The following is an 11,346-nucleotide window of genomic DNA, read 5'->3' as shown; positions in this document are numbered from 1 at the left end:
GGAGTGGTTTGAGCTCCCTGTGGGATGTCCCTGCCTCTATAGACAGGAAGGGACAGGAGGGACTACTTCCTGACTGTCATTTGCATTTGGTGATAGTAGGTGAAACAATAGAAACCACTGGCTCCAGAGAGGTTTCCTTGAGCAGCTGATGGGAGCAGATGCAGAGACCCACCTCCAAGCAGAGAGAAACCCAAATTGGAGATCTCCATTGACTCCCCACCCTTAGAGCTCAGGGAACCTCACAGAAGAGGGGGGAGGAAGAATTATAGGAGCCAGAGTGGTCAAGGACACAAAGGAACCCGGCCCACAGAATCAACTAAGCAGGCTCATAGGGACTTACAGAGACTGAAGTGTCAGCCACTGAGCATGCATGGGTCTGTACTAGGTCCTCGGCATAGCTGTTACGGTTGTTTGGTGTTTCTTGGGACTCCGAAGAGTGGGAGTGGGTGTGTCTGACTCTTTTGCCTGCTCTTGGGACCCCTTTCCTCCCACTGGGTCACCTTGCCCAGCCTTGATGTGAGGGTTTGTGCCTAGTATCTTGTTTTGCTGTATTCAGTTGGTATCCTTGGGAGGTCTGCTGTTTTCTGAAGAGAAATGAAGGTGGATCTGAGGGTGGCAGGGGTAGGGGTGGGGATCTGGAAGGAGTGGCGGGAGGGGAAGCTGCAACCAGGATGTATTGAAAACAAAAAAAAAAAATGAAAATAAATAAGAATAAACCAATGGCTCAGAGTCTAGAATATGACTCTATTTGTTGAGTGTTTGCCCATCATTCACAGATCCCAGGGTTTATCCCCAGCACCACAGAAACTGAGCATGATGACACATGCCTAGAATTATATATATCTCTTGGGAGATAGAAGGATCAGATATCCACAGTCATCCTTGATTACATAGTAAGTTCAAGGCCAGCCCTATTAGAGACCCTATTTAAAACAAAAAAAAAACAAAAAACCAACCAACCAAACAAACAAACAAAAAACAGAAAAAAACAAAGCAACAATGGTTGAAATTTTCTTCTTTATAAAATCTTCATGTTTCATTTTATCCCACTTCTGATGTGGCCCTGAATGGAATATTTATTCACCTTTGAACATCCTTGAGATGACTAGTCATACTTGTAAATCTCTGTCAGAGTTCATTTAATAAGCTTCAAGATCTGGCTGATGGTGTCCTGGGCAGAGACAGGAGAGATTGACATAATGTGGTTCTTGGGCTTTATAAGGCACGTAGTGTAACTGTGGTTTGGATTAAAAACATTATACCCTCTTTAAATATAGATAAACGTTTAAATTCTAACATGTTCGACTTGTATCCCTGTTGTATCCACACCCAGGAGGTGCTCCCCCAAGGCGGTGCTTCTCCTGGGTTTTGTGACAGTCTGTCCCGTACACTAGTGATGACCCTTTGTCATACCCTTCTGCACAGAGCACGTGGCAGAGATCATAACCGAGATCCCCCCAGATGAGCCTGTGAGTGCAACACCAGATGAACGGATCATGGAGTTAGTCTTGGGGAAGCTGGCTGCCCCCACAAATGAAGCCAGCTCAGTGCCAAAGTAAGTCCTGATTGTACATGGCTGGTGCTTGGGGACGGAGCACAGGGAACGGCTAATTGGTACCGAAGGGAAAGTACCTCCCACCTTTAATCCCCACATTAGAGCTGGGCTTCTTCTCTTCTGGCCAGCGCTGTATGTTCTGAACTCTAGGAGTTTCCTAGTTTGTTCACTGTGAGAATTTTTTTTTCTTAAAACACAACAACAAAACAAATGACAGACAACTCACCATCACAACTCTTTTTAAGGACAGTGTAGACACTGGCTATCCGTCTCTGAAGCTTTTTATCTACCCAAACTGAAACTAACCAACCACCCCATTCTGCTCTCTGTCTGCAGGCAGTTCCAGCCTGTATCCCCCATGTCATCAGGGCACACAGTACTTGTTTTCTATGAATAGCTTATTTTTCTCAGTACATATCCTTCTATGTCATAGTGTGTGTCCAAATCTCTGTAAGGCTCATGTTACCCTGATGCATGTACCTGCCTTGTCTGCTCTCCCAGTGGGGGATCCTGAGAGCTTTGCCCCAGCTATGTGAGCAGTGCTGCTCTGGTTCAGCAGTTGTTTGTATTTGGATATTAGTCAGCTTCACATCTTGCCCTGCTTTCTTTTTTGTGAGCTCAGGAAAGAAATGTTTATACCGCAGTTATAATTCCCTAATGAGTCTTTGCCCTGAAGTTGACTCAGCTGCTGGTGTTTTCTATGCCCTTTGGAGTTGGCAGAATTCACCTGGTGAACCTGTGAAAATGTGGGTGTGTTTATTATTCCTTTCCTGTCTTACTGCCCAGAGGATTTCAAGCACTTACCAGAAAAAGCACACTTGACAGGATGAAGAAGCGTTTAGGAGTCCAGTTCAGAGTCAACATAAAACATAGTAGATACCAAGTCAGGACAAGAACCATAGACAGGGCTACCCTGTTTGGAACACAAATGAAGCTCAGGCTTCCTGGTGGCCAGGGCTGAAGCAAGTGAGCTGTTAACACTGAATAATGCTCAGTCTGTGCTACCTGGGACTGGGTGGCTCCAAGTTCTGCCTTCCTTTCCTTATGGACCAATCATAGCTGGGAAATGTGGCTGATGAGCTTTCTGAGGTGACTGTGATTGGAAACTTACTCTGAGGACCCAGCCACCACCTCTCCTTGACCAGCTGTCCCTCTCTTGGGCAGGTTCCCACATCATCCAAGCAGCACCATTGCCCTCAAGAGGGGCTTGGTTCTGTCCAGTAGACATGGCGTCCGGCGGAAGCTCGTCCGTCAGCTGGGTGAGCATAAACGCATCCATCAGTGTGGCACCTGCAGCAAGGTCTTCCAGAACAGCAGCAACCTGAGCCGGCACGTGCGCTCGCACGGTGAGTGCGCGCACGGTGAGTGCCTGCCCAGCCTACAGGGCAGGGCCAAGAAGGTGTGTGTCCATTGCTGGGTCCTTGCTGCAGAGCTGCTGCAAGGGGTGGCCCCGTGGCTGCCTGTCCCCTCCAGCACAGGGGCACCCCACCCAGACAGAGGCATCACATTTCAGAGATGGGTGCACCTCGCTGAGAAAGGCCAAAGCAATGAATCTACCTTCTGTCGGTTCATCCCTTAGGTGACAAGCTGTTTAAATGTGAGGAATGTTCAAAACTGTTCAGCCGTAAGGAAAGTCTAAAGCAACATGTTTCCTACAAGCACAGCCGGAATGAGGTAAGTGAGCACCCAGACAACTGACTGATCAACTGTTTTCTAGAGCAAGAGCCATAGTAGAAGGTAGCTCTCCACCCAATGCATTCTGAGCCCAGCTTAGGCCACTGCTTACAGAAGCAGTAGGGACAACACGGGAGAACATTGGTGGCTGGTATTTGGGGTGCAGTTGCCTGAGTGTGGGGTTCTCTTTCTCAGGCAGTTGGACAGCAAGAATATTCCTACTAGAACAGAGGAGGAAAACTGGTATAGCCAGCCCTAGAAGTTACTAGAACAGCACACAGAGGGGGGCACCTGTGTTGAACTCCTGCAGTCTTCCTTGCTGACAGTGTGCCCTTTGAGCAGGTGGACGGTGAGTACCGCTACCGTTGTGGCAGCTGTGGGAAGACATTCCGAATGGAGAGTGCACTGGAGTTCCACAACTGTAGGACAGGTGAGGCCCTAACCCATATGCTTGCCCTGCGTGTTAGGAGAAAGGGTCCTGCTGAGCTGTCTGGGTCTCTCCGTGATCCTTTTACCTCAAGGAGTATGAGGAACATTCAGAACTGTCTAGCCATTGGAGACATCTAAGGCAGCGTTCCCTTAGTCAAGAAAGGATGGGTTGTCTCATGTCTGTTCTGCATTCCCAGACCCTGTGTTTGTTCTAGAAGGGTATGAGAGAAAAAAATGCAAAGGCTGGAGATTGGAAAGGCCCACCTGCCTTGTTAGAACCTTCTTCCCACCATCAGTCTCCTGCACCTGTGTCCCCTGTGGACATCCAGACAGATTCAGTTGCCAACTGTCCTAGGTTGTTACATCCTGAGCCTGTTTCCATCTGCCACTCTTCAAAAGGAAAGAAACCATCTTTGTTTGAGGCCAAAAGCGTCTGTGCTGTGAGCTGCCCTGCTGGGGGACAGCTGTGGTTTTGGGGACCACGGTGTTCTCAGGTAGTCTCTCTGTAAGTGAATGGTGGAATCTGTGCAAGCAGCAAGTAGGCCAAGGGGTTGCAACTCCCTGAGGCCTGCCTGTCCTGTGCTGTAGAGAGAGAGCCCTGAGGTTACAAGTTCCTGGACTTTGACCACGGAGCCAAGTCAGCAGAGGAAGTGTAGAGAGGTCACCAGTCCTTTGTGTGCTTCCTCACTCTGTGACTCAAAACTACAAGATCATTCTGTGACATTCTACTCTGTTGTCAGGCTTCTGTTCATTCTGATGCCCACCTGGGAATATCAGTGTCTCAACCAATTTGTTCTTCCACTGTCTGGCTGCTTTCTTCTGTCCTCCTCATGGTGCCTTGCTCACTGTGACAAGGCTGATCTGAGAGACAGGGCAGGTAGATTTCTGAAGGTTGCCTGTCAGTGACATGAACCATCTGTGTGGGAGCATGCACATAACTTCAGCATCTACAGCCTGTGTCCTCCCTGTCTTGGTGTGCCCATAGAATCTGGGCATACTCCTGTCTGTTCCCATTTGGTTCAGCCTCAGGCAGACTCTTTGTTAACTGGGATTGGTGTCCCTTTCCTGTTGTTACTCAAGGAGATGCAGAATAGGGTGAGAGTAACTGCAGCTTGAAGTCGGGGATGCAGTTGTTCCTATTTAAGGTTTAATGATTTCTTTGGACAAGAGTGGAACAGAAAATGAAGAATCAGTTGGTGTGTGTTGGCTAAACCTGTCATACAAGACACTTAGCCTTCTTAGGTGGTCATGGCATTGATGAACCGCAAGCAGATTTTCTCCTGAGGCTGATTTTAGGACTGGGAGCTGAGAGTGACGATGGGTTGTTAGCTTTGAGACCCCATGGCAGCCTCTTTACATGCTCATGTGCCTTTTGTGGTATGAAGTTAGTAGAATGTGCATCCTCAGGATTTATAGAGAGCTGGGCTGCTTCAAGTGCATAGTATTTCTGCAGCCCATGCTGTCAGGCCTTTTCTGTGTCCCCTGTACATTGGTGTCATGCTCACTATTGGCTGTGCTCCCTTTAAACCTGAAGAGGACACTAACAGGTAGCAAAGCCCGAGTCAGGGCCCCCAAATACAGCCCCCACCCCCATCTGCTTGGGCCCAGAGCAGTCCACTCTTGTTTTCTCAGATGTCTGAGCCCCTTGCTCTTTACCATATCCTGGAGCCTATACATATCTCCAGTGCTGCATTATGGGGTTGGGGTTGGATATCATTTCTGAGGACTGGGTTCTCATACCCAGTTATTGAGTCACCTCAGTGTAGACTGTAGGCGATCAGCACATAAAACAGTTGGTAGTACCAGAAGAGGCTTGTGAGGGAGAACATAGAGCCCAAGCCAGCACTGCTGCTTTCCATTGTTACTCATGTTGTTCAGAACTTATAAGAAGGAAAGCTCGTGTATTCTGTTCAGAGACTCACCTGTACTGTGAACTCCTGCTAAGGAAGGAGGCCCACCTATGTGTAGACCTGGTTGGGGCATAGCAGAGCTGCTCTGTAATGTAGCCAAACAAATGAGAGAGAGGGTTGAATTGTATAAATAGCATTTCCTTGGGAATGTGAGTTGCATGGTAGGACAGGACACCACCATGATGTCATTCTCATCACATGTGTTGAGGTCACACTGCCAGGTGCAGGTCCAGGTCTCCTGAGACTCACATAGGGCTTAGTCTAGTCCATGCCCTTGCAAGAGGAGCTATCCTCCTGTGGGGAAAGCCGTAGCTAGGCCACTGCTTTCTGTGCTGCCCTGTCCCCACATGTGGTGCCCACTCGAAGGCCAAGATATAGCCCTGCCTTGTGTCTTTGTCTCATTAGAAGAGGAGAAAAGATGGCTGATTTTCTTCAGTTTTAGTTGGATTGACCTCTAGCTAGCTACACATGGAATCTCCTGAGTGGAGCTAGAGACTTCCTGAAGCATAGACCTCATTTGAGTAGTCCTACCAGTGGAGACTAGGGTTTTATTGGAAAACATTTGCTGAAACTAGGGACATTCTGGCCTTTGCTCCTGAGAGAAGCAGTGGCATGCCTGTCACCTGCTATCATATGCATCCACATCAAGATGCAGGAAAAAGCAAGGGATTCTGAGAGCTGGCCCACAAGGAAACAAGGCACTCAGTGGATGTGGAACAGAGACTGCAGGCATCAGGCAGGGAGGGCAGGGCCAGATGGTAGAGTAGACTTTCAGAGGCAGGAACTACAGCTTGACTGACTGTCTTTCAGGAAGGACTTTAAAGTGGGGGTCAGGATTGGGGATGCTGACTTCTTGTAGTGTGAATATGTATGGTTATGTGCTGTGTGCTGAATAGGGGTGGAGATGGGTGTGAATGTGGTTTTGTGTGTGTGTGCGTGTGTGTGTGTGTGTATTTATGGGGTATGTGTTGAGTGAGTATGGAGCATGTGTCCTTTGGTGGGAGGCCTAGGCCAAGACAGCTCTTCAGAAAGGTAGAGAAGTTGCGGGTGTTGCTGTAAGGGTGCTGTAAGAGGTAATCAGGCAGAGAGGAGGCAGGCCAACCTGTGCCACTATGCTGGAGAAGTAGGTAGAGTATGCTGAGGACACAGACCACCTCTGGGTCTGAGGAAGCTTACAGTGCATACAGATAGAGGGAGAGGAACCTAGAGAGCTGTTGAGGCAGCCTTTCAGGTGAGGAGAGTTGACACGTCGGTATATATTTGTATGTCTAGCTGAGCACACACAGCAGATGAGCTTTGAGCCACAGTGTCCAGCTGGTTTCCTGCCTTGATTGTGCCATTCATTCACCCTGCTGAGGCCCACATGCAGGATCCTGGTCAGGGGTGATTTACCACACGTTGTGTGTTTGTTCTCTGGACAGATGACAAGACGTTCCAATGTGAGATGTGTTTCAGATTCTTCTCCACCAACAGCAACCTCTCTAAGCACAAGAAGAAACATGGGGACAAGAAGTTTGCCTGTGAGGTCTGCAGTAAGATGTTCTACCGCAAGGATGTGATGCTGGACCACCAGAGGCGACACTTGGATGGTGAGCCTGGGGCTTGAGATGCCTGCCTTCTGACCCAGTGACCCTGCTCCCAATCGTAGGGCTCCTAGGATAGACAGTATTAACAGTGCAGTGAGCGGGGAGAAGGAGCAGTGGGGAACAGATAGGCACAGCGAGACTACTCTGTGTTGGCATTAGACAGTTATTTGAAGTATTTATTTAGAGAACTTTTTAATACTGTGAAGAATGCCTTTAGTGTGATGAGCTGTAAGAAAGGTCATTATGGTGTCCTGCATACAGCCAGTTCAGCCGTGTAAAGAGAATGGAGTGTGCTGGTGGGGGCCATCAGTCTACGTAGTAGGTTATGTGAGGTCAGAGAAAGACCCAGCAGAGTCAGCTCTCTGCACACATGTGAGGCAGCAGCAAGCGTAGATTAAGGAGTGAAATGATTACAATCAGCATTCTGATGAAGGCTCTCTTTATTTTCCTGCTAAGAGTCACAGCCCCTTTGTCACTAGCATAACATCACTGGTTAGTGTTTGAAAACACTATTTACAGAGCACATTCAGGCTGTGTAGAAAGCATAACTGTTAGATACATGCACATGAGTTTGTGAAAACAAGACGAGGTCATATCCTTAGTAAGTTCCTGCACTTGGCTTCCACCATGCATCCCCCTGCCCCACTCCCCCCGCCCCAACACACACACACACTCACACACACACACACACACACACACACACTCATTTCCCTATCGGTTCATATAGCAAGGTCTCATGAGGTTCTTAAGAGTGTAACTCTGGGCCCCACCCAGACTCCCAAGAACCATAGGCAAGTCACTATACCTTAGTTTTCTTGCTTGTACAGGGCAGGTGATATTTGATCCTCTTAAGCTCAATGTCATTGCTGGACCTGATCTTACCACGAGGTTTCTTCAAGCTCAACACAGAGCAGTTGCTCAGAACAAAGTATGCTGTGGGCCCTGCCAGAAGCCACTGCTTTCTATGATGAATCTAGCTGGACTAGATACACTACTCACATGTGACCTACACTATTGCTGTGGGCAGCAGCTTGCTGCTCTGGAAGCTGAAAATACCCCTAGCCTCAGATCCACTTCCTTCTGTGCCTCGTAGTCCTAGAATCCTGGAGTCAGCCTGTTCCCTGATGCCAAGGTCACCAGCTCTGTGTTCAGTCAGATTATATAGAAATGTCCAGAAAAGACACCTGGTTTCTCTCCTTTACTTAGAGATTGCCTGTTTCACAGGAAATTGTTTGTTTAGTTTGTTTGTTTGGTTGGTTGGTTAGTCTTGCTATGTTGCCCAAAGTAGCCCTGAACCTATGGGTTTAAGCAACCCTCCATTAGCCTCTTCCTTATCTGGTACCACAATGTTTCCAGCATAGTTCCCAGGCAGTTCTGGGATCTGATCTGTGTTGTGCGGCCTCACATTTCCTGTCTGGTCTGGGACTTCAGGTGTGCGGCGGGTGAAGAGAGAAGACTTGGAGGCCAGCGGGGAAAGCCTGGTTCGTTACAAGAAGGAACCTTCTGGATGCCCAGTGTGTGGCAAGGTAATGTTCTGCAGGGACTGTTGATGTTGGATGCAAAGTCCCTGTTCTCCTAAGCTCAAGGTCAGAGCTGCAAGGAGAGAGCATTGTCCAGGAAGCTTGTAGGCATGTTCAGCCTGCAGCATGTAGTCCTCTTGCATCCCCAGATAGCTGTGAATGCAGCTTAACAAACATCCTGCGTTTAAGACAGAACACATGTCCTAGTTAGGTTTCTGTCGCTGTGGTAAACAGTAACCAAAGCAACTTTGAGGGGAAAGAGTTACTTACAGTCCATCATGAAGGGAGGTCAGGGCAGGAACTCCATAAGGAACTGGAGGCAGGAAGTCATGAAGGAGTTCTGCTTACTGGCTGGTTCTCCATGGTTTGCTCAGCTTGCTTTCTTACAGCACCAAGACAACTAACCCTGGGTGGCACTGCCCACAGTGAGCTGGAGCCTTTTATCAGTAATTATCAAGAAAATAACCCCACAGACTTGCCTATATATAGGTCAATCTAATGAAGGTATTTTTCTCAGTTGATGTTCCCTTTCCCTAGATAACGCTAGCTTGTGCCGAATTAAACAGAAGACTAACCACCACAATGAGGTTTAGTTTTTGGAGTTCAGTTCTACTTGCAATTCTTAAGTGTTAACTTTGTAGACAATACCATGTTTCAGTGTCAGAAGGTTAGATGTACCCACCAGGGCAACAGTGTTCAGTATGCACCATGTGTTTTTAACTGAAGTATCCCTCAGGTTGCACTTTCAACACTTGGGTCTCTGCCACCTGGGATTGGTTTCCAGTGAATCTGCTGAGAATCTTTTTTCCTATCTGCTCTATGGGACATGCTGTCCTCCTGAGTGACTGGACCTTGTCTTCATATCCACACTGAAGAAGGGAGATGCCCTGGAGCTTTATGCCATCTGTGCTGGCCACCCCTGCTCAGTGTCTAGATAGTATTTTCTAAGTTAGTATTTTCTAAGGTAGGCTAAGTATTTTCATAGAGAACCCCATGGTAATCATGGTTGGGTTGTCAATGCTAGGTATTCTCGCCTGGGCAACCTATGCTGTTGTGTAGGTGCCTCACAGGAGCTACCCTGGCCTTGGCTCATGTCTATGGTATCTGGAGCTCCCAGCCCCTGTCCTGGCTGCCACATACACATTGTCCCATTCTTCACACATGAGCACCTACCTTCAACTAGAAATGCCATTGCTTGTTTGTTAGGCTCAACTTTGACAACTCGGGTAACTGGAAGTACTAGTTGTGTTTCCAGAGGAATAGAAGTCATGTCCCTTACTGCACAGAGTGCACATTGGGGGATACAAGTTCTAGAAAGGGTCCTCTGTGCAAGTGCACACTAGGGATATAGGTTTTTGAGAGGCTCTTGTACATGTGACTCAGGCAGCCTCAGTTGTTGCTTAGAGAAGGAACTACTGCTGAGCCTGACCCAGCTACACACAGTAGCTACTGGCATAGCATAGGCACCCGAGCACCACCACACTGGGATCCCAGCCTCTCATGACTGGCTACTCCTGACTGTGAGTGTGTAGCAGCACTGCCAGATCCAATGATGCTTTCTAGAGGAAATGAGAAACTGCTTCCATGGTATTTTCTGGTTTCTTTCGACCCACAGAGCCTGAGAATCAGCAGAGTAGCAGAGCCATGCGAGGCCTCTTAAACTCTGGGTTTGGGGGCCAGATGGTGCAGGGACAAGGAGGTAGAGCCTATGGCAATAGATAAGTAGGCTCTGCGGCACCTCATCTGAGGCAAGCCCTGCTATTGGATGTTCTATGGTCAGTGGAGCTCCTGGGTCCCTAGTGATGGTTGCATATCTGCTTTTTTTTTTTTAATATTTATTTATTTATTTATTTATTTATTTATTTATTTATTATATGTAAGTACACTGTAGCTGTCTTCAGACAGCACCAGAAGAGGGCATCAGATCTCATTACGGGTGGCTTTGAGCCACCATGTGGTTGCTGGGATTTGAACTTCGGACCTTCGGAAGAGCAGTCGGGTGCTCTTACCCACTGAGCCATCTCACCAACCCCCATATCTGCTTTTTAGGTCACATCCTTCTAGCTCCAGCTCAGGGTTTACTTTGGCCTGTTAAGTGGCTCCCAGAGGACTAGTGTGGATGCATGAGTAAATCTGCATCCATTGTCTGGGCTGGAAATAGGAACATGAAACAGTATTCAAACTGAGTTGAGTGTCTTCTTTGGTATCTATTTTGAGAAAATTGTAGGTGTATCTTCATGGCTCCTCAGTAGGCTCTGTGCCAATGAGCTGTTTAAGTCAGCATAAGCACTCTGTTGTACTCCATTGCAGCAGAGGCTGGAAACAGCGTGTCTGTTGTGGTGTGAGTAGATGTTTAAATCACCGTAAGTCTAGAACTTGCCACGTATTCTAAGCCTGGAAGTAGCTTGTCCTGTGGGCCATAGGGATCAGCTTATGTGTATGTCCAGTAACCTAGCCCTCACTGTACTGTTTCCCTGTCCCCAGGTGTTCTCCTGCCGGAGCAACATGAACAAGCACCTGCTGACCCACGGTGACAAGAAGTACACCTGCGAGATCTGTGGGCGCAAGTTCTTCCGAGTGGACGTACTCAGGGACCACATCCATGTCCACTTCAAGGTGCGATCCCATACAGGTGGCACTTGGGGACCTGGCTCACCCTGGGGCAGTATCTC

General features: G+C 48.1%; 1 protein-coding gene across 5 annotated transcripts in view; it reads left to right on the top strand.

Annotated features, from left to right (window-relative positions):
• Prdm15 (PR/SET domain 15) overlaps positions 1 to 11,346 on the top strand; it is a 59,631-nt gene that overhangs the window by 32,051 nt on the left and 16,234 nt on the right. For 2 of the 5 annotated variants that reach the window (XM_021184845.2, XM_021184844.2), the window contains exons 8-14: positions 1,426 to 1,555; positions 2,720 to 2,916; positions 3,135 to 3,229; positions 3,572 to 3,659; positions 6,990 to 7,157; positions 8,586 to 8,680; positions 11,159 to 11,290. In XM_021184845.2, coding sequence (XP_021040504.1) covers positions 1,426 to 1,555; positions 2,720 to 2,916; positions 3,135 to 3,229; positions 3,572 to 3,659; positions 6,990 to 7,157; positions 8,586 to 8,680; positions 11,159 to 11,290 — 905 coding nt within the window. Of the gene's footprint in view, positions 1 to 1,425; positions 1,556 to 2,719; positions 2,917 to 3,134; positions 3,230 to 3,568; positions 3,660 to 6,989; positions 7,158 to 8,585; positions 8,681 to 11,158; positions 11,291 to 11,346 lie in introns of all 5 variants that reach the window. The other 3 variants (XM_029470244.1, XM_029470243.1, XM_029470242.1) reach the window with 2 other exon arrangements.

This window comes from Mus caroli, chromosome 16 (assembly GCF_900094665.2).
Source record: "Mus caroli chromosome 16, CAROLI_EIJ_v1.1, whole genome shotgun sequence".
Taxonomy (NCBI): Eukaryota; Metazoa; Chordata; class Mammalia; order Rodentia; family Muridae; genus Mus; species Mus caroli.
Note: the sequence above shows the minus strand (reverse complement) of the source record. Positions and strands in the feature narration are given on the sequence as shown.